At 42.8% G+C, this 26889-nt stretch overlaps 2 protein-coding genes across 3 annotated transcripts in view; both read left to right on the top strand.

Moving 5' to 3' along the window:
- Positions 1-6780: 6780 nt before the first annotated feature.
- Positions 6781-7722, top strand: LOC118832919 (olfactory receptor 1361-like). Its single transcript, XM_036740314.1, has one exon. The coding sequence runs from the start codon at positions 6781-6783 to the stop codon at positions 7720-7722; it is 942 nt and encodes a 313-aa protein (XP_036596209.1).
- Positions 7723-23132: 15410 nt separating this feature from the next.
- TPM4 (tropomyosin 4) overlaps positions 23133-26889 on the top strand; it is a 36789-nt gene continuing 33032 nt past the window's right edge. The window contains exon 1 of one of the 2 annotated variants that reach the window (XM_036757688.1): positions 23133-23415. In XM_036757688.1, the coding sequence (XP_036613583.1) occupies positions 23302-23415 (114 nt within the window). In that variant the 5' untranslated portion in view covers positions 23133-23301. The remainder of the gene's footprint in view (positions 23416-26889) is intronic. The other variant, XM_036757683.1, reaches the window with a different exon arrangement.

The following is a 26889-nucleotide window of genomic DNA, read 5'->3' as shown; positions in this document are numbered from 1 at the left end:
GAAAGAATTTAAAGCCAGGAGAGACATTAGAATAAAGATGTTTCTTAAATGAAAGGGACTTGAGAACATAGTATGAAAGAGATAGAAGCATCCTGAGAATGTAGAATGTAAGGGTCAGAGGGGAACGTTAAAATATCAAACATTCATACCTGAAGGCCCCTTAGAACATCAAACACTGAATATTAGAACTTGAAAGGACTTGAGATAATAAATCATAGAATGTTAGTGTTAGAACATCAGAGTAAGATGGAAACTCACACAGTAGAATATCAGACATGGAAAGGACCTTAAAATCCAATTTGTTAAACCATCTCATGTATGAAGTGAGAAAGGTCAAACAACATATTGATTGAAAATCTAAGGCTGAAACCCAGACCTCCTGAATTCCATGCCAATGTTCTTTCCCCTAAATAATTCTTCCTCTATTTCCTAAATCTTAAAATTTTGGAGAGGAAGGCAATTTCTGGAAAGGAATAGAGAAATAGTCTTTTTCTTATTTTCTGCTAGGCTTAAGCCCATTCCCCCAAACACATGTTCAATCAGCATTATAATCAACAGTCATGTAACTGTAACCTTGGGAGGAACAATAAGAGCCTCTCAAACTCAGAGCATAAGATTAGAGTTAGTATGGCATGATGAAAAGAATACTGGATTTAAAACTTGAAAGACTTAGGTTCAAATCCAGCGAATAATTCCGACTGAATGGCCATGAGCAATTCAATTCAACTGAGTAAACACCTACTATGTACAACAGTAAGCACCTACTATGTACAAAGGCTCCAAAAATGATCCAGTCCCTGCCTGCAATGAACTTATATTCTATTGGGGGGAGGGGAAGCCACACATTTAAATATCCAGTATATGTAATGTTATACAAAGTAATTTCAAGGTCAAGAAAACCACCAAATGGGAGGTGGCACCTGGGTTGTGCATTAAAGAGATCTAGGGGTTCTAAATGGCAGAGGTAAAACGGCATTGCATCCCAGAAATGGGAGACCAGGTCAGTTTGACCAGAATATGAAAGGAGAATAATATGAAATAAGACTGAAAAAGTAGGTGGGAGGCATATTGTGGAGGGTTTTAAATGCCAAGCTGAGGATTTTGTATTTTATCTTAGAAGTAATAGGTGGCAGAGCTAGGTGGCACAGTGAGTAGAGCACCAGCCCTGGAGTCAGGCAGACATGAGTTCAAATCCGGCCTAAGACACTTGACACATTTACTAGCTGTGTGACCTTGGGCAAGTCACTTAACCCCAATTGCCCTGCCTTCCCCCTCCTGCAAAAAAAAAAAAATGTAAAAAAAAAGTAATAGGGGATATTTGGGTAGAGGAGGACAAACGTACATTTTAGGATTAACACTTTGGCCTCTGTGCAGAGGATGGATTGGAAAGGGAGATGCTGGAGATGGGGAGACAATTAGGAGGTTATTGTAACAATCCATGTAAGAAGTAATGAGCTCTTGAGCCAGGGCAGAAGCTAGCAAATGGAAAGAAGGGGACAGATACAAGAACTGCTTCAGAAGCAGGAGAGAAGCACTTAACCTCTTAAAATCTCAGTGTCTTCATTTGTGAAATGGGAATAATAATACCTGAAATATCCATGTGCCAAGGCACAGATGTTTCGCAGAACCTCAAAGAAGGTTAAGTGTTTTACTAACTTTAAAATACTGTATACGTCAACTATTATAATGATTAAAACGTTCTTAGAGCTGGAAGGGACCTAGTGGCTCATCTAGTCCAGCCCACCTCTAAATAAAAAACCCTTCAACCCATATCTCCTGATTAGTCACTTAGTCTAAAAGAACCTGTTATAGTTCAGTCACTTTTTAATTGTGTCCAATTCTTCGCGACCCCATTTGGGGTTTTCTTACTGGAGTGGTTTGCCATTCCCTCCTCCAGTGCATTTTTACAGATGAAGAAACTGAGGCAAACAGGATTAAAAGTGACCTGCCCAGGGTCACACATCCAGCAAGTGCTGACCTGGATCTGTTTCTTATTGTGTCTTGGGCAGGGATTGCTGGGTTTCTGCCACCTAGATATTGGTCTGGCCCTGCTTCCTGCTCTAGTCCTGGTGCAGGCTGCTTCCTGCCTTAACTAGTGCTGCTCTGACCTTGTCTTCTGCTCTGGGTTCATACATGTTATGCATTCTACCTTCTGCTTACCCCAGTTTGTCTCTGCTCAGAGCTTCCCCAGGATTCTGGCATCCTTTTAGTCCAGGCTTGGACAAATGAAGAGGCTCTGTGAGTGTTCTTCATCATTGCTCTTGCTTGACATTTTGAGTGCTCAGTCTGGCTTTCTGTAGATCCTAGCACAGTACCATCTTCATACAGTGTACCACCACCTTCATTTGTTTTCACATTACTCAGCATTTAACATCCTTCTTAGTAATCTTTTCATTCACATTGTTGTGGTATGTGTATATTTCTGTCTTGGTTCTGCTTATTTCATTCTGTATCAGTTCATGCAAATCTTCCCACTTTTCTCTGAATTCTTTATCTTTATCATTTATTATGATATAATACTTCGTATATGGCATCGGGTTTTTTCAGTCATTCCCCAATCAACAGGTGCCTACTTTCTTTCCCAGGTCTTTGCTACTATGTATAAAATAATATGTTATTATTAAAATTATAAATATAAAATTATTTGCATATTATGAATAATTTTGGCACCTATTGGACCTTTTTTTCTCTGACTTTTTTAGGAAATATGACTTCTAATAAACTGGTCAAAAGAACAGTTCAGTCACTTTTTTTCATAAATTCAATTGGAAATCTAAGATGGTTGGAGTACTTCAGTCTCCCCAATCGGCATGCCTATGTCAATATATCCCTTCTACCATTGTCATTTTTGCCAACTTACAGTGTGAAGTGAAATCTCAGAGTTGTCTCCATTTGTATTTCTCTTATTATTCATGAATTTGGGTATGTTTTCATGTGGTCATCTGTGGTTTAAAATTCTTCTGAAAGCTGTTCATTTCCTTTCACCACTTAGCTGTTGGAAAATCATCCATGGTATTACACATCTGTGTTCATTCCCTACATGTCATACACCAGACTTTTATCAGTGAAAATTTGCATTGAAAATTCTTTATAATCTTTCTACCTTTCCAGATTTCTTACACATTACTTCCTCCATACATTCTGTGGTCTAGGCACCTTGGTCTACTTGCTGTTCCAAACTCACAGAATTCTATCTCCCATCTCTGTGCCCCTCTATGCCTTTACACTAGCTGTCCCCCATGTCTGCAAGGGACACCCTTCTCATTTCCATCTCTTGTAATCTCTGTTTTCCTTCAAATGTCGCCTTCTTCATGAAACCTTTCCTGTTCTCCTCAAGCTTCTAGTGCCTTCCCTTCCAAAACTACCTAGTAGTTACCAGTGATTGGTTAATTTCACACATACGTGCATACGTGTGCGTTCCCACACACACACACACATACACACACGCGTGCGCGCACACACAGAGCTGATGTAATCACAGAAAGTAAGAAGGTTTTTCAGTGAAGTGTCAAGATGTGTCTATACTCTTTATTGTCCTTATATGAGGTGTGAATAAGTCTTCACTCAAGCTTGATGCAATTAGGAGGGCAATTTTCCAATTGCCTCCACTGGCTGAAGTTTTATTTTATTTATTTATTTATTTGTTTGTTTGTTTATCTATTTATTTATTTGTGGCTTTATTTATTTATGTTTTTATTTATTTTTTTATTCATTTATTTATTTATTGCACAATTGGCCTTTTAAAACCTGGCTTATCAAATCTGGAAACAATGTCAGGACATGAAGCAGCTTAATGAGTGTGAATCCAGTCAACAGAGAAGAAACAATTCATGCAGGAAGAACCCAGGGAGGACAGTCTTTCTCTTTCCTCCCCTCTACCCCATCAGCCCGCAAAGCTACTCACCCAGTAGCCGACACCACATCCATAAGGGAGCAGGCCAAAAGACAGACAGTCAGTAGAAGTAGTTCTAAGAGGGGTAACCCATGACAGCAGAAAAGAGAGCTAGATATGGAAGGAAGAGAGAGGTAGCCCTGGCAGTCAGAAGTTGAAGTATGAAGAGAAGGAAGCCCAGCTGAGCAAACTACCCAGCATAGATATTGCTTCATTGATTTTATTCATTCAAAATCTTTAAATAGACTTTTTGAAAGAAAATTCATTTGAAAAGCTGGAATGGGAAGAGTTGAGGGGAGCTCAATTGGGATAAGGCAGCCAAAGGAAAGGAAGCTCAAGCTGCCTGGTGGTGTTCTATGTTAACTATTCATTCTTATGTCCTAGGTGCTAACCTCAGTTACTTCTATGCTACTGAAAAAAAATGTAATTGCCCTCTAAAATTTGGCATCCTCATAAAAATCCCTGGCCACCTCATCCTATCTAACAACTTTGGAACCCCGGGTTACTTCTATATCAAGATGACCTATCAGTATAATACTTTGGCCAAGGCAAATTCAATTTTCCATTTTCAGTTTAAAGCCCTCTGAACTAGATTTGCAGGACTTATGCAAATATATATTATATTGGTTCTTAGGCACACTATGTCCATGGCCAAGAACCCATCATGTCTAAAAGTGATATGGTATTATATTATATTGTGTAATATTATATTATATATACATATACATATACATATACATATAATCTTGGTTTAGGAATTCAAATCCCATTAGCAGACACCATCTTAACCAGTAGTACACAACCCAATTCCACCTTTCTGTTTTTAGACTTCATTATAAATAAGCAATAGGCATAAAAACATCACCTATGCCATAAAGGTCTTCAGTTTGTTACCTAAGATTTCATGATCCCTAGCAATGCTTCCAGGAGACAGCTAGGTAGTTCAGTGGATAGAACCCTGAGCCTGGAATCAGAACCTGTGTTCAAATGCAGCCTCAGACACCTACTAGCTATGTGACCTTAGACAAGCCCCTTAACCCCTGTTTGCTTCCCTTAGCTGTAAAATGAGAGCCCTGGAGAAAGAAATGGCAAACCACTCCATTATATTAGCCACAAAAAAAAAACTATGTGGTCATGGAAAGTCGGACATGACTAAACGCCTTTAACAATAACACAGTAAGAACAGCTGGTACAAACATTTCCCCCAGAAACATGGGGCACACTCTCCCACAAATATACACAGAGTCCATAGGGAGATGACATCAAGTTGAAATACAATGATATTGAGGCATAAAATTAGGGAATTTTTTTTCCCTTGGTTTCTCATGAAGTTCACTGTGGCTCGTGGCTTCAGTGAGGATGAGTTGCTCCAATGATCAGCTAGGCTGGCGCCTTAAAGGGTATGACATCTCTATTGAACAGGTCAATATTTTGATGGATGAAGCTGATCTGCTGGAGCATGCACTCCTATGAAGAGCCAGAGCAGTCCTCTGCTGGGCTGGGCTGCTCTACTGGTCAGGTATTGCTGGGGTTTTTTTCCTCCACCTTTATGCTTGGATGCCTAGAAGATTGGAAGACCTTGAAATACTCACAAAATCATTGTATGAGCACGTCTATCTTAAAGTGCCCAGTCATTACAAGTGAGCAAGCACAAAAGAGTCAGAGGGAGTCATGTGGAGACATGCACTTGTATCTAACTTTGGTTAGATCAAAGTCAGGAAATTCCTTCTGCCTTGTAGGATGGCAACTCAAAGTACTCCTGCCTCACCGAGCAACACAAAGAAAAAATATTGACCTAGGAGACAGCTGCCCCTTCTATATACTCAGTTTTGGCTTGGCAACACCTGAGTCATCACTTCTTCTGGACCTGCATCCAATTACAAACCTCTTTATTATCACACAAGTCAAGTTCTTCCATCATCCCTAGCCAGAAACTGGCTCCCAAAATGCCATGTGTTGGACTGGAGCCTGACATGCCTTGTATATCCATTCCCTCCAGGAAGGAGAAATCTCATCATTGTTATTGTTCAGTCCTGTCTAACTCTTCATGACCCCACGCATCACAGTGCTTCCATACTGTCCATGGGGTTTTCTTGGCAAAGATACTGGAGTAGTTTACCGTTTCCTTCTCCAGTGGATTAAGGCAAAGTGACTTGCCCAGGGTCGTACAGCTAGTGAGTATCTGAAATCACATTTGAACTCAGGTCTTCCAGACTCCAGGCCCAGTGTTGTATCCATTGAGCCACCTAGCTGCCTCCCAAGCTGAGCATACCCCATACCTCTTACACTAGGGTAAAATATAAACCTTCTATTTGACATTGAAAGACCTTCACAATCTGACCTAAGCCTATCTTTCCAGCATCAGCATACATTACTCCCCTTCCTATACTCTACAGTCCAGCTAAACTGACCTTCCCTTTCACTGAGGTTTTCAGTTTCCCCTCTGTGTCTGCACTGGCCTGGAATGCACTCTCTCCTCACCTTTGCCTCATAGAATCACTTACTTCTTTCAAGCCCCTGCTCTATACCTGCTACACAAAACTTTTCCTGAACCTCCAACTTCTAGAGGCCTGTCTCCCACACTACCTTATATTAAACCAAACACCTACATTTATTTTTACTCACTTTTATAAACATGTACATACATTATGAATAATTTGTCTCCCCTAAAACAATGTCAGTTCCTTGAGAGCCAGGACTGTTTTGTTTCTTGTTTTTGTGTCGCCAGTGGCCGGCATATAGTATGTGCTTAATAAATGCTTATTAATTAACTGATTAATTGAAACTTAGTGAATTAAAACTGATACCTCATCCATGACGACATTTTTCAATTGAATGTTTTAAATTCCTTATTCATCTCCTTCCCACATGTACTTCCCAATAGACCTATGGAAGAAGGAAATCATTCTAGAATCTCAGAGTTCATCCTCTTGGGCCTTTCAGACCAGCTAGAACAGGAGAGGATCCTGTTTCTGGTTTTCCTGCTTATGTATTTGATCACTGGGCTAGGGAACCTGCTCATCATACTGGCCATCAGAACTGACTCGCACCTCCACACTCCCATGTACTTCTTCCTTAGCAACTTGTCCCTGGTCGACATCTGCTTCACATCCACCACCGTACCCAAAATGCTGGCAAATCATGTATCTGGAAATAAGATGATTCCATATTCTGGGTGCTTGACACAAGTGTTCTTCTTCATCTGGTTTGCTGGGATAGACAGTTTCCTCCTCACCGCCATGGCTTATGACCGCTATGTGGCTATCTGTGCCCCACTACACTACAGCACAGTCATGACTCTGAGGGTCTGTGCCCTTCTGCTCATGGTGTCCTGGATCTCAGCCTTCGTTAATGCTCTAACCCATGCGGTCTTGCTGACCCGACTCTCGTTCTGTGGTCACAATGAAATCCCTCATTTCTTCTGTGATCTCAGTCCCCTGCTGAAGTTAGCCTGCTCAGACACCTTCATCAATGACCTGATGGTCTATACCGTGGGAGCGCTGCCAATTATCACCCCATTCATTGGCATCCTGATCTCCTACACTCGTATTTTCGTGGCCGTGCTACGGATCCCATCTGTGGGTGGGAAGTGGAAAGCTCTCTCCACCTGCGGTTCCCACCTTGCTGTGGTCTCTCTGTTCTATGGAACACTCATTGGAGTGTACTTCAGCCCCACATCCACCCATACAGCCCAAGAGGACACAGCAGCAGCTGTGATGTACACAGTGGTCACACCTATGCTGAACCCTTTCATCTATAGCCTAAGGAACAAAGACATGAAAGGAGCCCTGAAGATGCTCTTCACCAGGAAACCAGGCCTTGCTCTGTGACTCTGAGATATCTTCCTGGGCTTGGGCACTTGTGCCTCAGATGACAACCCTAGTGCCCTGGGAGAAGGTTTGCAATGAGCTGAAGTCAATCTGTTCCCCTCTTGACCTATGCAAGATGCAGCATGGCATTATGAAAAACATACTGAACTAATTACCAAGAGCCCTGGGTTCTGATTCTACCCCTTCCTACCTATGTGATCCTGAGAAAATCAGTTAATCTTCCTGGGCTTCAGTTTCCTAATTTATAAAATGAAGGGATTAGACTACATCTTGTGCATTCCTTTCAGCTCTGCCAGTCTAGGATTCTGTGACCTAGATTCAAGACATGCCTCAATCACTCAGGCTCTCTGGGTCTCAGTTTCATAGGATCATGATGGAACTTCAGAGATCCTCTAGCCTTGGCGGGAGGGTGGGGGGGTGGGGGGTTCTTAACCTTTTTTGTGTCACAGACCCCATTGGCAGTCTGGTAATGCCCAGAGGTTCATTCTCAGAATAATATTTGTTGCATTCATAATTGAAGAAAATGCTAAATTTCAATTAAAAATTGTAGTGAAAATTAAAATGTGAAGGTTTTTTCTATTCAAGTTCACAAACCCCAGGTTAAGAGCTTCTGATCTAGTCCACCTGAATAAGAATCCCCTGACAAATAGTTATACAACACCCCCTCCCAATTTGATTTCCTTATCTATAAAATCATGATTCAATTTAACATATATTAGGCATTAATAAATGGTTTTGGAATAAATGAATAAGCCTTCTGTGCAAAGCTCTTTGATAGCTCCAAGAATACAAAGATGAAATCATACACAACCCCTTCCTTTAAGGAACTTATCGTCCAGTAGGAGAAGTGAGATATGTCCACAAATACAATAACTCCTGGGTGATTCAAGGAGGGAGGTGTAATTCTAGCAATCGGGGAGGCATCCTGGAGGAGAAAGTATTTAAGTTGAGACTTGAAGGTAGAAAGTATTTCAAAGAGTGAGAAATGAGGCAGGGAGTCTATCCCAGGTAAGAGGCAGGGTGGGGATCAGTATGTGCAAATACAGAGATTTAGAAGTTGGCAGGACAGGGCCAGGGAGTGGCAAGGAGTCCAGTTTAGCTGGAACAGAGAATGAGCAGAAGAAAGCACTGTGAATTGAGGCTGGAAAAGCAGATGGGAGCTAAAGCGTGCACGCCTTTGGTGGCAGAGATGCCAGGAAGGTATTAACTGCATTATTATACCTTGAGTTAAAAATCTCTTTTTTTAAGCTGATTCAGTCCCAGGGCAGTTTCAGGACACTTGTGCTCAAATTCAAATCACTTATAAATCATATGACCTCCACGAAGATATTTGCCCCTCGGTGTAAAATAGGAGTGTTTCTTGTACTGATTACCTCACAGGGCTGTTTTAAAGTGCTTCATAAACTTTCAAGTCCTACAGAAGTGTTAGTGATTATTATTTGACTACTTCAGTATTCCCAGTTAGGTGCCTCATATTTCTCCCTGCTGTGTTCTCCCATTACCTTGCCCTTTTTCACTGGACAGCTGGGCCTTGTCCCCAGAGACCTGTGAGAAGAAATCTGACCATCTGAACCTTAAAATGCCTTTATGAGCCTGATTGGCCATCTCGGCCACTGCCCCATGACCCAGTGAGGAGTGAGAGGAAAGAGGGGGCACCATGTAGCCACACAGCTGGGCTCTCATAATAAACTGGGGTTCCTCAGTTGGAGAGCCAAGGCTCAAGGAGTTGGAAGTCAGCCAGAGATGGGGTCTGGAAAGTGGGAGGTCTATGATTGGCTCAGCCTTCAATTCCAGCTTCCCTATCCTTGCCTTCCCTGCAAGGCTCATTAGCTCAGTGAGGAATCAGATTCTATCTCAGAGAATTCCCTGGACATTCGTCTTTCCCCAAGCCAGGTTGACCATACAAGGCCATGGAGTGAACCTGGGCCATTTCCTGCGGGAGGGATACCATTCCCAGTGTATTTCTGCCCAGGTTGTTCACTGACTTGGGTTTCGGGATAGCCAGTGAGTCACAGCCCTGGGGACGTCTAGGACGGCCCGGCAAAGCTAGGCTTTGGGGCCCTCTTCCCTCTGCTGACACCTTCCCCTTCCCACTCTCTTAGGCTCCTGCCCCTAGCTCCCCTGGACGCTGCCATGGCCCACCCCAGGAAGCTGCACAGTATGGAACCGAGGACAGAGCTTTACCACAAACTCACTGTGTAAACTTGGGTAAACAACCTCCCTCCTCCAGCCTTCTCATTTATAGGGTGTAGAGGATAATCATTGCCCTGCCGACCTCACAAGGCTGTGGCAAATATCAAATGAAATCAGGTATGTGAAAGACCCTTAGGAGATGGCAAAGCACCATGCAACTCTGAAGTACTGTTATAAACAAAAGCCCCACCTTTAGTCACCTCCCCTAGAGTTCCCTCCAGCTCAAGGCTCACCTGAGTTCTGTCCTTTGCAGTCCAAAGGTTGTTGGCAGAGAAAACAGAGACAAAATAAGAATTGAGCAAAGCCTTCTTCTCTCTGTTGTTAGTTACTATGGTCTATCCCCACCCCACCCCACCCCCATGTACAGTACTATCCTTATTTGATCCCAACTTATTCCCCAGTGCTACCAAGAGGGGGAAAAAAGACCCTTCTTGTTGTCATTATCTTTCTTCACCAGACTCAGTTCCCTCTGAACTTTAGTTCCCCGATACTATTCTTTTTTTCTTTGAGGGAGTAGGGGGAGGCAATTAAGGTTAAGTGACTTGGCCAAGGTCATACAGCTACTAAGTATCGAGTGTCTGAGACTAGATTAGAACTCGGGTCCTCCTGACTCCAGGACCAGTGCTCTATCTACTGAGCCACCTCTCTGCTTGCCTGCCCCAATACTATTCTTACAGTGGTAGTTGGTCATGCTTTTGCTTTCATTCTCCATCACCCACCATTGCTGAAATCTACTGTATGTGTCTTTTTAAATCTGAAGTATTTGGCTATTTCTCCGCACATCCTTATCTGTATCTTCTGATTTGTTTCCCTTTGCACGTTCAGAATTTCATTCTGAGTCTTCCACCCCACTCCACTCCCCCCCCCCCCCGCCCCTCCCCACCCCCGCCAGGCTGACTTCCCTTGCAGATTTTTGTCACATGGGATCCTACCTAATTCTTCCTCTGAACCCTTTGACATCTGCTCTCTCAAAATCTAGGGTGCAGGCCAGAGAATTCATTCCAGAGGCTTTCTTCTCTTCCATCACAAACTCTAAGAGGGAGTGGTCAGTTTCTCTTAAGGGTCCCATCATTTTTTGCATCCCAGCAACCAGTTTTTCCTTATTGGTGAGAATCAGATAAAAATAGAATTTCCCCTTTTTGATTTTTTTAACTGATGAAATTCGCACTGAACTAAGACAGGAAGTTATGGCCTGTTCTGTTCTGCTTTTAACAGAGAAAGAGAGAGAGCTCCAGTAGATGTCTAAATAATTAAAATCCATCATCACTATCACAGTCAGCCCTGAGACGGAATGTTATAGCTAGAAGTGACCTCAGAGAAAAAATTGTTAGAGCTAGGAGGACTCTTAGAATGTAGGATGTCAGAACTGAAAGGAACCTTAGAACATAGAAAATCAAAGTTGGTAGGGACATAGTATCATGCATTTAGAGTTGGAACGGATCATAGAGTTCATCAACTCCACCCCTACTTCTCACTATAAAATAAGAAAAAATAGACACTTGGGTGACTTTTCGATAGTCATGCTGTAAAGGCCTGAGGCAGGATTTAAACCCAGGCCTTCCTCAGAATATTGAAAGTCAGAGGTGGGAGGGATGTCTAGTTCTATCTGTCACTCCAACCCCATTTTATAAAAGGATGAAACAGTCTCAAATAGGGAAGGTGTCTTGCCTGGGATCAAACAACCAGTTAGTGGCAGACTGGGAGCAACCTTGGTCCCCAAGACTTTTTCCATTGTGCCAAGTTTCCTTAAAGCACCAGCTGCTCAAACTCTGTCATGAAGCAAGGATCTTTAGAGTACAGGATCCTGCCAACTCTGTGTTCCCTCCAAGATAACTACTATGTTTGCTTTTGGACTGCTCTAATTTCCACTTGGGTGTTCTAGGCCCAGGCTCTACTTACCTCTGAGGCTTGTACTTCCTTGTTGGGAGCAACATGTTTGCATTTCTCATACTAATGAGATGAGTCAGTACCTGGGCTCAGTTTCATTCATTTATTCATTTTAACTAAAACACTCCTCATGTACCTGCCTGAGTCACTGAGGCCATCTTTTGAGCCACCCCTGAATGAGGCTGACTCTTCCCCCCAGGAAGCTGGGCGCTGGGAAGCAGTTCACCCACTGATGGCTATGAAAGAGAGTCATAGAGGAAAATCCCGCCCCGTTAACATCGCTCTGCCAGAATGACGGACATCAGAATAATAATTCACATTTATATGGAATCGTAAGTAGGATTCAGAGTCAGAAAGGACTCTCGACTCCCCTAATCAGACTCCCTCATTCTAGAAAGGGAGGACACTAAGGGCCCAAGAGAAGGGACTTGCCCAAGGTCACACAGCTGGGAGGATTCAAACTCAAGTCCCATCACTGCAGATAATAACAATTAATAATGAAAATAATAATAATTATTATGGATACAGCACTTTGACGTTTGCAAAGCATTTTATTTCCATGATCTCATTTAATCCTAACAACAACCCTGGGAAGTGGGGGGCTGTTGTTATCCCCATTTTACAGATTAGGAGACTGAGGCTCAGAGACGATAAGTGACTTTCCCAGGGTCATAGAGCTAGTCAGTGTCAGAGATGAGATTCAAACCCAGGTCTTCCTGATTCAAAATCCAACTCCTCCACTGTGTCACCATATAATGGTTTAAAGCAAGTCACTTGGCTTCCCTAAGTGTCCATCTCTTTATCTGCAAAAATGAAAGGGCTGGACTAGATGACCACTGGGATTCCTTTCAACTCTCTGTCTATAATCCTATGAGCCTAAGGTTTACAAAATACTTTTCTTGCAACAATCCTGTGATGTAAGTAGAACACAGAGAGATGATCCCACACCTACCCCCTCTCACCAGGGCAACTTGGAGAATTATTATGAATTTACTATATAGCATTAATTATATAATATTATAAATGTATATGATTATTATATAAATTATTATAAATTTATAATACTTATATAAATTCACATGATTTATATAAATGTATGTTATATAAATTATTACAAATCATATTTATATGATTCGGAACTTGAAGGGATCTATTCCAACCCCTCCCCCACCACCACCTCATTGCCACTTTGCAAATGAAACCAAAGGCTAAAAAGGCAGTAGAAGTAAAAGGTCTGGGATCTGAATCCAGGTGCTCTGACTGCAAATGTAGTACTCTATCCCTTGCATACTCTGCTGTCTGATACCATCTAATTCTCCCCCCTCAAAAAAAATCCCCAAGAAGGATTATATCTTCACATGTGACACTAAGGTCCTGTGCCCACTCTCCCAGTGACCTCCTTCTCTTCACACACACCCACATCTCATCTCTACAGAGGAACCATCCAAAATTTCTAGAGTTGGAAGGAACTCCCACTAGCCATCTAGTCCAAAACATGCCTGAAAAGTATTCCCACTATAACATACTTGACAAGTGGCCATCCAGAGATACTTGTCATTCAGATACATTAGATAACTGTCCATTTGGTCTCCAAAAGGTGCCTTAATCTCTTTTATGCCTTGTGGGCAGCTGGAAATGGAAGTCTGGAGCTCAGGGAAAAGCTCAGGATTAAAGGTGTAAATCTGATAGAAGCTGAAGCTATGATTGTGAATGAGATTGCCAAAGGAGAAATAATATTAGCCAGTGTTTAATACTTTAAGGTTTGCAAAGCACTTTACACACATTATCTCATTTTATTCTCACAATGATCTTGGGAGGAAAGTGCTAAATTATCACCCCCCTTTTATAAATAAGGTAACTGAGACAGATAGTAGTTAAGTGACTTGCCCAGGGTCACATAACTGGAAAATGACTGAGGCAGGATTGGAACTGAGCTCTTCCTGACAGTTAGGTCTAATATTCTATCCACTGTACCACCTAGCTGCCAGACACTAGGCTAGGCACCAGGGATACAAATACAAGGAATGAAGCAATCTTTTTTCTCGAGAAGTTTACATTCTCTTGGTAGAAACAGCTTGCACATAGACAAATAAATACAGAGCAACTGCAGGGTGCCCCAAAAGTCTCAGTGCCCTTGTGCATCTAGATTAAATGCAAAGGTAGATAGTGTAAAAGAAAGCATGTAAGAGAAAGAAACAGGCCAAGACTCTGAAGCAACACTCACATCTTGGATTCAAGGGAGCCAGAGAAGTAGACTGAGGATTAAAGAGGTGAAAACACCCAGAAAGTGTCTCTGTTAGTGTCTCTGAAGCCAAGGGAACAGAAAGTATGCAAAAGAAGGGACTGCTGGAATGAATGAATGAAGAGATGGATGGAGATGGGTGGATGAATGGGTGGATGGATGGATGGGTGGATGGATGGATGAACAATCGTTTATTGGCTGCAAAATGCACCAGGCACTACTCTAAGTGCTAGGAATAAAATATAAAAGAGACAGTCCATGTCTTTCAGGAGCTGATAGTCTAATGGGGGAGTCAATGCACATATGGGAATGATAAGCAGAGGAGAGAATTTTGCAGTAGGTGAGTTGATATATATATATATATATATATATATATATATATATATATATATAAGATTAATAGACCTTTTTCAGAAGCAATGATAATTTTGGTTACTAGTTGTGCCTAGAGGAAAAGAAAAGAATGAGGAACATGATAAAAACAACTGGCAAAATATTCCAGGTAGATGGCTGGCAGGAATATGAAGCCTGATCTGCTCTGGGCCCAGCTAAATATAATGGGCTGGGTGAATTTGGACACACTCACGCACTTACAAATCTACTCTGCTCAGCTCCCAGGACAGGTGTTCTAGAGGTGAGTAGATTAGCAAATCAAGGAACTGGGGACCTTGCTTTTGGAGGTCTGGTCCAGAAAGTGCTGGGTCAAATGTTTAAGAGAGGTCAAGGTTGTAAAGGACTAAGGGAAAGCCACTGGGTTTGGTGGCCAGAAAGTCATTGGAAACTTCAAGAGAGAAGTTCCATGAGTTTGATGGCCACAGAGACAGAGGAGAGCCCAAGCTAGTAATGAAGGAATGGAACCATTGGTTGTAACACACACACACACACACCTTTTTCCAACAGTTTGGTAGTGAAAGGGAGGAAAAATAAAGGGGCAGAAGAAAAAGCTCAAAGTAGTAGGAAGGTTGCAACAAAGCTCTTTTAGGATACTTAAAAACTAGACTGATAAAGAAGAAGGAACCATTAGAAAGAGGGAGATTAAAGACAAAGAAAAAAAAAAGCCCAGCCTGCCAAGAAGAGTAGGAGGAGTGAGACAGACTGAGAAGTGAAGAAGGCTTTGGGGAATGTGGATAGAAAGATAGAAGCAACAACAGGGAGGCTGTAAGTTCCAAGGCGTGTTCTGGGAGCAGTGACTAGATTGTGAAGGGTTGCTATGCAATTGGCCTTATAAGAGCTCATCAAGCTTACGTGAATCTGATAGAGCTCTGTGCCCTTCAGGTAGATTTTGCAGAGAGGGGCAGAGGGAAGGTTCTGGGTGTAGAGTTAAAAGCATCCTAGCTGCAGGATGCTGGGTAGTTCATACAGCCAGGAAAATTTGGCATTTATTCATACCATCTCTGTTTCACTTCCTTAAAAGGGGAATTCTACTAGCTCTCCGTTATCTCAAAGCTAATCAACACCACTGAGTGTACTTAATTTCCTGTTCCCTAAATGCACTGAGGTGGGGAGAAAAGACAGCACTAGAAAGGTTAATCACACTGGGATCTTTTTCGTCTTATATTTTTAAGCTATGTTGGAAAAAAATGATCAAAGAAACATTCTTCCAAAGAAAGACTAAGTCCTATGTAGTATGATGTGATGGAGAACTCCCTGGACTTAGTTTCAACACCTGAGCTCAAATCCTACTTCACACACTTGCTAGGAATCATCAAGAGAAGTAACGCCAGGGGAGTCGTGGAGTCGGGACCCACTGTGCCCATCACCACCAGCACCAAGCTCTGACCAGCTGCCACCAATGGGCAGATGAGCCCAAGGAGTAACCCCCCAGATCACTGGCCCTTCTTCCAGGCTAATCCCTGTAGCCATCATGAAGGGAATCTACCTCGTGAACATACAACACAGCAACAGCTTCTGCAGTCCCCACCTCCTCGGCAGCCGTAGCTACTGAAGCCCCAGAAAGAAAGTTCTCAACATCTAAGTCCTTAGCACCTTCAAACGATCTAACATCAGAGATGAATCTGATGTTATGTGCACAATTAACTGAAGAAGATGCATAACTAAAATAAATTGCCATCTGCTTTGCTGCTGTACCCTAAAGACCATGGGACCTTTCCACATGGCTTGTAGCTGAAACCTTCATGTGTATTACAATTGGAGCTTCCTGAAAGTGGGAACTCTCTTGCTTTGCTATTTGTATCCCCAGTATTTTTAGCACAATGCTTTGCACATAGTACTTAATAAATGACTTTCCATTCTCTTAAAAAAATCTTTCCAGACAAAACTGTCACCATTTTCAAAGTCAACTCAATTCAACAGACGTTTATCAGTTATATACTTTGTGCTAGGCACCGTGATAGATGCTGAGGGATATTATAATAATAGTAATAACAATAAAACTATCACCTTAAGATTTGCAAAGCACAAAATAAAACCATGCCTGAGCTGAAGAAGTACATTCTGCACGGGATAAACAATTTATAAACAGATAAATGGATACATAATAATTTGTGGAAGAAGAGAGCCCTAAAAAACAGGAGGATCAGGAAAAGTTTCCCAAAGGAAGCTAGGATACATGAACTGGGAAGAAAACCAGAGATTCTAAGAGGTGGAGGTCAGGAGGAATAAATTTAAGGTATGGGAGACAGCCTGGGCGGAGACATGGAGAAGAAACATAAAATGCTGAATTCAGGGAACTGTCAATACGACAGTCTGGCTGCAACATGCACTACATGAAGGGAAGGTATATAAAGAAAGCCTGGGATAGTAGACTGGAGCAAGCCTGTGAAGGGCTTTAAATGCCAAATAGAAGCATTGCTATTTTATCCATGAGTCAATAAGGAGGTCCTGAAGATTTTGGGGGGAGGGATATGATGAGACCTGCATTTTAGGAAGATTATATTTACACCTATGTGGAAGATGGGTTGGAGAGGGCAGAGCCTGGCATCTTGGAGTCCAATTAAGAAGCAATCCAATGGTCTAGGCAAGAGGTAAGAGAGACTGACCTAGAGTGGTGGCTGTGTGAGGGGAGGGCTGGGAATGGGTGCAAGAAGTGTTGTAGAGGTAGGAGCAAATATTTATAAATGATTAGACATGGGTGGGTTAAGATTAGAGAGAAGGAAGAGTTGAGGATGACTCCAAGGTTGGGAACTCCAAGGCTCCATGTGACTGCAAAGAACACATAGCAATAGATGGCGAGTGAGAAGGGACCTTCAAGATCATTGAGTCCAATACCCTCACTTTGCATGCTGAGGTCTAGGGAGGTGAAATGACACCCAGGTCCACCCAGTTAGTACATAGTAGAGACAGGACTCAAATTCAGAACCCATGCCCTAAAGTTTATGCCATGCTTTCTCCCTCTGATCAGGCTCTGAGCAAAAACAGAGAAGCCTCAAGGAGGTATGGATTTTAGAGGAAAGATAAAGAGTTTGCATTTGACCAAGTTGAGCCTTGGATATCTACAAAACATGCAGCTGGAGATGTCCAACAGGCAGTTAGCTACACAGCTGAGGTACATTCAGAAAACAGACGAGGGCCACATATGAAGATCTAGAAGGCATTGGCATAGAGATGAAGACTGAACCCACAAAATCTGATGAGGTCATCAAGAGAAAGAGTTTAGGGAGGAGAAAAGAAGGCTTGGGGACAGAGCCTTTGTGGGGTACTTGTGGTTAGGAACACAATGATTGCAAAAGAGACTGAGAAGGAGCAATTAAAGAACTAGGAGAGAGCAATGTCACAAAAATCAAGGAGAAGGAAAAAATTCAAGAAGAGAAGACAGTCAACAGCATCAAATGCTGCCACACTCAAGAGAAATAAGGACTAAAAGGAAAGGTCATTGCATTTAACAATTAAGAAATTGTCGGTAATGTTAAAGAGAGCAGTTCAATTGATCTGTCAGAGAAGCCAGAAGGTAGGAGACTGAAAAGTGACTAATAATAGAGGAAGTGGGTAAAATAATAGAGGAAGGGGGTGCGATGAGTGAGATTGGTTTTTCTAATGAGACATATGACAATATTACCTGAAAGGATAATAAGGTCAGGTGCAGGATTTTTTTTCAAGGATAGAGAAGACCCCACCATGTTTGTAGGGAAGGGGCCAATAGATACGGAAAGATTGAAGATTAGATATAAAAGGGTCATTATTAAAGCTTCCAAGGGAGAAAGAAAGGAATGGGATCAAGGGCCTAAGTAGAGTACCTGGCCTTGGTCAGAAGGGCTACCTCCTTGCCAAAGGCTGGAGCAAAGGAGGAGGAATGAAGGATGTTGTTGAGGGGTTCTGACACGTAGAATTAGGGAGGAGAAGAAACTCACAGATAACAGTTTCTGTTCTGTCAATATAACGGGTGGGGGGAGGGGTGTGAGATCCTCCATGGAGGGTTATGTAGAAGGCTTGAAGAGAGAAGAGAAAGTTTGGAATAGGTGCTAGGGGAGTGCAATAGAGAGTTAATTAGAGACAAATAAAAGAATTGCTAGGCAACAGAGAGAGCCCAGTTGAGACAAGAAAATAAATTGTATGTAATGGACCCAGTCATCATAGCTCCTCCCACAACATTCAGTGACATGTCTGTAGAAGTAAACAATGCATGCTGTTAGGGAAATTCAGGATCAGGGTTCAACATGGCATGGTATGGTATGGCATGGCATAACAAAGAGAGATGAAGAGGGCAGAAGATTCTCCAGTAGAGGACAGGGTACAGTTGAACAGGGTAACTATAGGGTCAAGATTATGAAGGAAGGAAGGAGAGTGCAGAACAGGGGTAATATTGGAGTCAGAAAGGAAGGATTGAAGGTTGAGGTAAGGATGAAGTATAGATTTAGGAATATCAAGGCATGGGGAGAGACAGAAGGATAGGTTGTGGTGAAGGAAAAGAATTTCAGAGTCGTGAATCAGGGAGGAAGAACACTTAAAGGAAATGATCGTGACCATCCTTGCTTGTGGTTAGGATGAAGTCAGAGTCAGTCAATAAACATTTATTAAGCACCTACTGTGCGCCAGACCCTGTGCTAAGTGCTGGAGATACAGAAAGAAAAGGCATAAGACAGTCCCTGCCTTCAAGGAGCTCAGGGCTCATAATCTAATGGGCAAAGACAACATAAAAAAGCTAAAAGAGGGTGGGTGGGTGGGAAGGGAGGCCAAGGTGGAGTCATAATGAAGTCTTGCAGCCAGACTGGAAATAATAAGGTGAATACCTTGGGCCTCCTCCTCAAACGGTGGAGGATCAGAGAGGAGCTCTCTGATGTCCACCCTACACCATCTCCAGTCAGAGGCAGAGAGGTACAGGGGGTACTGGGGAGGTATTGTCATTTCGGAGTTGATGTCATCTTGCAAGATGATCAGTTACAGGAGATCATGAAGAGAGCGGTCACGTGAGAAATGATGAGGGCACCTTCTCCAAATGGTGGTGGAGCTCTCTCATGTTCACCTTCCACCCTCTCCAATGAGAGAGATGGAGTGAAAGTTCAGGTCATGGGGGGTGAAGAAGTTCATGAACTTGGAGGCTAGGGTGTTCGAAAGGACATCAGCTTATAAATCAAAGTCCCAAAGTGTGATGGCAAGGGTTGGGACAAAGAGAAAGACGTTGAGCCAAGTGATAAATCCTTTGAGGCAGAAGGGAGAACCACCTAAGAGTCAAAGACTATAATTAAACAAAATCTCACACCCTCCTTGTGAGGAAGGTTGGCATTAATAAGTGTTTCCTCAACTTCACACGGGTAACCAAACCCCAGAGCAGGTAACTTGGCCTTGTCCAAGGCCACCCAATAAATCAGTGGCAGAGCTGAGAATGGAAGGGTCTTAATTGACTTTGCATCTTCCTTGTGCTCTAGTCTAACCTTGGGATTATTCACTGCTGCTGCTGGAAGGTAAGCATTACAGACCTCCTCCTCCTTTGTTCGTTAGTTAGTTAGTTAGTTAGTTTGTTTGTTTGTTTGTTTGAACGCCATGGTTGAAAAAGAGAAAAGCAGTTTTCTAAGAAGATATTTTTGGTGAGGGTGGGCCTGTCCCAAAGGACCTCCCACCAACAGAAATCTGAACTAGTGTGCAAAACTAGCGTGGCATCGCCTAGACATTATATCATCCAAGAAGGGATGGAATAGGAGGGATTCTAAGCCAAAAGAGTAGAGTGGGTGTCTGGGGGAAGTAGGGGGAGACTGGCATAGGCGCCAAGCAGGAGGACTGGGACAAGGGGCATTAGGAAAGATACGAAAGTTTTCAGACAACTCGAGAAGATAAACAAGAGGAGAAGGCAGGGGAAAGCACTGTATTTGGATAGTGGCATTGATCCAAAGCTGATAGAAAGCTTAGAGTGCACTGAAGAATCCAAAGCTATATTCCCAATTTGGATTTAGAGCTGGAAGACTGGCCTAAGAGGTCATCCAGTCCAACTCCCTCGTTTTACATATGAAGCTACTGAGACACTGAAAAGGAATGACTCTTTTGAGGTCACATGGTTAGTAAGTAGCTGAGCCAAGATATGAGCCCAGGTCTTCTGACTCAAAATCCATCATTCTTACCATAGTATCAAACTGTAGAGGTTAAAAAGTTAGCAATGGCACAGTAGAACAGCAAGAAAAGCAGAAGATGCTTTTTAAAAAGAATAGGTCTCAACTCTAATAAGTCACGAAGATACGTATCCTAGGTGAAATAATAAGCACCTTGTCATGGGTGTAAGGCAGACCCAGTAACCAAAAATCAAATCACCTAAAATGTTACAGAAAAGGAATTAGAGAACATCAGGACTGGACTGAACACTAAAGATCATCCAGTCACATCTTCCTCTCCTCCATCGCCCCCTCTAGTTCCCACAGATGAGGAAACTCAAAAGAGGAAAGAGTCTCTGAGACCAGAAAGAGGAAGGCATTTCTGCCCAACGTTCCAGGAGTTTCAGCTGCTTACACAAGCTCATGCTAGCACATCGTAGCCTTTAGTCTAAAAGCAGCTAGGTGGCTCAGTGGACCAAGCGCTGGGCCCAGAGTCAGGAAGACCTGAGTTCAAACGAAACCTCAGACTTACTAGCTGTGTGACCCTGAGTAAGTCACTTAATCACTGTTTACCTTAATCTACTGGAGAAGGAAATGGCGAACCACTTCAATATCTTTGCCAAGAAAACTTCATGGACAGCAATGGTGTGCTATGGTCCACGGGGTCATGAAGAGGCAGACAAGGCTAAAATGACTAAATAACAATGTAAAGACAGCTAGCCGGTGCAGTGAATAGAGTATCTGACCGGCAGTCAGGAAGACTCATCTTCCTGACTACAAATCTGGCCTCGGATACTCACTAGCTGCGTGACCCTGAACAAGTCACTTAACCCCGTTTGCCTCAGTTTCCTCATCTGTTAAATGAGCTGGAGAAGGAAATGGCAAAGTGCTCCAGTATCTTTGCCAGGAAAACCCCAAAAGGGGTCATGAAGAGTTGAACATACAACTAAAAACGACTGAACAACAAAACTGCCAAACCCAGGTCCACGGATCAGAGTTCTGGGATTCTGTAAATCAACTACAAAAAGCACACTCCTACACACACCTCCATCATATCCAGAACCTGGGAGAGACTTGGGTCTGTCACTTACACTTAGCTCCTACTGCATATCCCACAGCTCAGAGGAGAAGAGACTAATAAGGATTACTATAATCAATTAATCAACAAGTATTTATTAAGCACCTACTATGCGACAAGTACTGTGTTAGGAGTACAAAAAAGTAAAAGAATCCCTACCCACAAGGAGCTTACATTCTAGTGGAGGAGAGAAGTACATATAAAAATACATGTAGCATAAATATAAAGTGAATAAACACAAATATATGCCAAATAGCTCAATTCAGTAGTTTGGGAGAGAAAGCATTAGCAGTGGGGGTATCAGGGAAGGCTCCCCGCAGGAGGTGGTACATGAGCTCCATCAGTCTGCTGTAGGCCACGCCATCTGGCTCCTCTCTCATCCTGAATCACTAGGTGCCAGTATTTTAAGTTTTCTACTCAATCTTGGGAAATTCTGCTTACTTCTTTCTTCCTTCTTATTTAACTTCATTATGTCATCTAGAGACATCTTAATCTGATCAAGCTTTTTGTGGTTGCTTTTTTGTGGTTCACTGGCTATGGAATCACCACCAGGGCCACCATCCTAACACCAGACCCAAACCCTTTCATCAGTCATAGCAATCAGATGCTTTCTGGAAGGGGTGGAACCTTGTAAGGAGGAAGACATGGAGGGGAATGTGGACACCCCAACCAGGGGCCTAAAACCCATTTCAAACTCTTAACAACTCATTACACCCATTCTCAAAGGGCAAACACTAGAGGCACAGGTGAGTGGAAATCACCAGCAAGTAGATTTGGGATGACTATGAAGAACTTCTTAACAGTTTGAGATGTTCCAAAGTGAAATGGGCTACCTTGAGAGATAATGAACTCCCCATCACTGGAGGTATTCAAACAGACTAGATGACCATTTGTTGGAAGAAGGGGTTTATTTATTGGGAAGAAAAAGATCTGGACTAGGTGGTCTCTGAAGTCCCTTCACATTCTAGGCTTCTGGTACACTCTGGACCATCTAGAACAGGGGTTCTTAACCTTTTGGTGTCATGGATCCCTCTTTCAGTCTGAAAAATCATAGGGATCTTTTCTAAGAATCATGTTTGTTGCCTGCATTCATGATGAAAAAAATGCTAAATTTCATTTACAGGTTAGTGAAAATAAAGCTATACTTTTTTCCCATCCAAGTTCATGGACCCTTTGTGGATCTTGGGTTACGAACCTCTAGTTAAGAAAAAGATTCTCCCTTCTACCATCTAGAGAACAGGAAAGTCTTGGGCCTGTCTCCTGCCTGGGACCAGGCCAGCCTCCCTTCTCTGGTTCCTTGGGATAGATGGGTAACTAATGAGCTTTGTTCCCATCTCTGTGTTCATGTGTCAACACTCCTGAGTCTGTCAGATGGTTAAAAATGGAAACAAGATGATTGGCTTTTTTTTTTCCTTTAAGAAAACCTAACTACCCAAATAAGGAGAGGGCAGCCAGCTGAAGCTTCAGCCTGGGAACTGGGGCCAATTTGTTCCTTAGAAAGGTTAGGAGGAAAGTAACTGCTGGGCCCTGGGAACTTGGGCAGCCTCCAGGCTTCCCAGGAAGGGGCCTGGGAGGTTAAAAACCCCCCTTCTGCTACTGCCAGCTTGCACTTGGTCTCCTGGAACACACCAGCAGCTAGCCAGTCAGGCTTCTCCTCTCCATCCCTACTTTGCACCCAGAGGCAGCCAACTCATCCTACCACCATGGAAGCCATTAAGAAGAAGATGCAGATGCTGAAGCTGGACAAGGAGAATGCCATTGACCGGGCTGAGCAGGCCGAAGCTGACAAGAAGGCAGCGGAGGACAAGTGTAAGCAGGTGAGCCAGGTAGCCCAGGGAACACAGTATGCAGGCCCAGGAGAACAGAGCTCTCCTGTCCCTGCTATTGGCTTGCTGTATAATTTGGGGTAAGTCCTTGGGCCTCACCTTCCTCGTGAGTAAGGCGAATGGGTCCAGGGCTTCTTCACTTTGTTTGTGTCTGGGACCCCTTAGGCAGTCGGTCTGGTGAAGCCTATGGACCCCTTCTCAGAATCATATTCATAAATGCATAAAATCAAGTACAAAGAATTACAAATGAGATCCAATCATATCAAAATAGTTATCAAAACTAAAAACAAAAAATCAGGCTGTAGCTCCTGGGGTTAAGAACCACTGGATAGTCCCTAAGTATCTTACATTCTCTTCTGTTGTTTCCATCGATTCTCTTCCCTTGGTGGGGAATCCACAGCCCTCCCTCCTTCCCTTCCTCCACTCCCCCAGATAAAGCTTCTGTCTTTGGGCCTTTCTTCTGGCTGCAGTCAAGGAGAATTAGCTCAAGTAAAGCCTTTTGCTGTAGCAAAGGAAGGCTCATATGCTTGTTACAATGTGTCTGGTAAATGGCATGTATGAGTATTTGCAGATTCCGGTCAAAGTGTGAGTGTCATAAACTGTGACTTTGTACTGAATTACAATGGCTTTGTGTGTGGGAGCTGGATGTGTGTTTGCACCTGCCTGTTAATGTTCATATGTGTGCATGTTTACCTGGTTCATATTTGTGGTTTCGTGTACAGAATATATCTTTTGTTGTATATACCAATGGCTTCATTCATGGAACCGTTGGGGAGGAGGGGTATTAGGGGAGTGTATGTATGTGGGATACTCAGCCCGTTTTCTCACTTCTCTATGCAACAATATTGTGACTTTGTATATAGGATGTGTGTGTGAGTTTGTGAGTGTAAGCTTGTGTACCTGTAACTTTTGTAAGATGGTGTGTGGGTGTATTCTTGGGTATCTGAATGTTGTATGTGTATGTGTGAATACGTGTAGCCAAGTTCGTGTGTGTTCACACCTAAGTATGAATGTGTGATTGAGCGTATAGGAATGTGTGTATGAGAGTATATACTTGTGATGGTATATATGTATCTATGTGTGAGACTGTGGAATTGTGGCTTTGTGTATAAAGGTGTACATTTCTGTGGCTGTATTTGTGTATATACCTGTGACCTTGTATATTAGAAACGTGTTCATGCGTTTGCACTTATGTGGGACAGGGGGTGGGAACTGGTTGAAAACATACATGAGACTGTGATATATACATCTGGGTATCTATAAGACTATGTTGCTAGCTGTGGCTTTGTGTATAAGGTTGTGTGTGCGTGTCTGACCTCATCCAACCTTCTCATATTTCTATGTAATAGGACTAGGATTTTTAGTATAGACGATGTAGACATGGTTGTGAGTACGTGAATATGTGTATGTACCTGTGACTTTGTACATGGTGCGGCGGTGAGTGTCTGCTTGTTACTGCACATGGCTGTGTGTGTGACTATATATGGACATGTGTATACATACCTGTGGTTCTGTGTATGAGGGTGTGCATGTGTGCCATTGTATGTGTGTATCTGTAATCTTGTATATTAGGAGTGTGGTTTGCATGCACATACTATGTACATACGTATGTATGTATGTATGTTTTTACGTATATCTATATAAGAGGGAGACATTGACTACATACAACTGTACAGGAGTCTATGGATACACACCTCTTTATAGAGGTGTTTGTGAGGCTGTGACTTTGAACACACCAGTAACTTTATATATAGTGCTGTATATATAGTCCTGTGTATGCTTATGAATATGTGTCTATGTGTTCTGTGTGTGTGCCTGTGATCGTGTGTATTGGGAGTGTGTTTGTGTGTGTGTGTGTGTGCGTGTGTGTGTGTGTGTATACCCTAGACTTTTGTAAGGAGGAAAGTTGTACACAAGTGTACATCTATGAATGTGTATGAATATATGTTTGAAATTGGATTGTCTAGCTATGACTTTGTGTAAAGGAGTGGGTGGGTGTGTGGGTGGGTGTGTGCGCATGTGCATGCGCGTGTGAGCGCACCCTAATCACCTCTCACCTGGACTATTCAATAGCCTTCTCATTAGACTCCTTGCCGCAGTTCTCCACACTCTAATCCATCCTCCATTCAGCGGCCAAAATGATTTTCCCAGACTGCAGGTCTGACCATGTCATACCCATTCCTCAGTGAACTCTAGGGGTTCCCTGTTACCTCCAGGATCACCTATAAAATCTTCTATTTGGCAAATACGCTTTATAACACAGCCCCTTGCTACCTTTCCCATTTTCTTTTATATTTCTCCCATTCCTATATTCTATGGTCCAATCACACTGACCTACTTTCTGTTCCTCGGGCACAACACTCTATCAGCTGCCTTGGTGCCCCTGTGCCTAATATGCTTTCCTACCTCACCTCTGCATTTTAGCTTCTCTGGTGTCCATCGAGAGTCAGCTCAAGGGGACAGCTAGGTGCCATAGTGAATAGAGCACTGGTTCTGGAGTCATGAGGACCTGAGTTCAAATGTGGCTTCAGACACTTGATACTTACTAGCTGTGTGAACTTTGGCAAGTCACTTGGCCCTGACTGCCTCAAAAAAAAAAGTCAGCTTAAATTCCACCTTCTGCAGGACACCTTTCCAAGTCATACCACAACCACACATACGCACACAGCTGGTGCCTTCCCTCAATCTTCTCTTACATAAAGAGCAATAAATCTTGTATGTGCCTAGTTACATATATGTTATATCCTTCATTAGAATGTGAGCTCCTTGAGAACAAAGAATCTTTTCCCTTTTTTTGGTATCTTCAGGTTCTGATCAATGTAAGCACTTAGTAAATTCTCTCTGACTACATGAGTGACAGAGCAGTTGTGTGTGTTCATTTTTGTCTGTATTTGGTAGTTGGAGTACGTGAATGTGTTTGTGTGTGTGTGTATATATAAATGCATGCATATATACATGTGTATATATACATCTATACATACACATACCTGGGAATTTGTATAGATGAGTGTGGAGGGTGTGTGTATGATAATGTGAGCACCCACAAAGGTAGGATGGCACAGAATGTCAGAACCAGGAGGGCCCTGAGAACACAAAATGTCAGAGCTGGAAGGGGCTTTCAATACGATTCAATCTAATGAATATCCATTAAGCACCTACTGTGTGAAAGGGCTTCCATTAAGGTCCTCATCATGGTTTGGAAGTCACTCAAGGTTCACCAAGATTCTATACCAGCAAAGCACAAAGTCTGGCAGGTCCTATCATGCTGGGCAGGCTTCTGGCCTAACTAAATTGAACTGAACTGAATTGAGAGGGGTTGAACAGCACAGCTAAGTCTGGAGAGCCTCATCCTTGCATTCGCTGCAGACTGACAAATGTTTTAGCTGCAGCAACTGACCAACACCAGCCTCTAGGTCCCAGAGAGGTCAATATGCTTCCAGCAGGAAGAATACAAAAGAGGACACA

This window comes from Trichosurus vulpecula, chromosome 1 (assembly GCF_011100635.1).
Source record: "Trichosurus vulpecula isolate mTriVul1 chromosome 1, mTriVul1.pri, whole genome shotgun sequence".
Lineage (NCBI taxonomy): Eukaryota > Metazoa > Chordata > Mammalia > Diprotodontia > Phalangeridae > Trichosurus > Trichosurus vulpecula.
The sequence above is the reverse complement of the archived record's forward strand: the minus strand, read 5'-3'. Positions and strand labels throughout refer to the sequence as shown.

Excerpts from the sequence above, each read along its gene's own strand:
- LOC118832919 (XM_036740314.1), top strand. The coding sequence starts at position 6,781 with ATGGAAGAAGGAAATCATTCTAGAATCTCAGAGTTCATCCTCTTGGGC.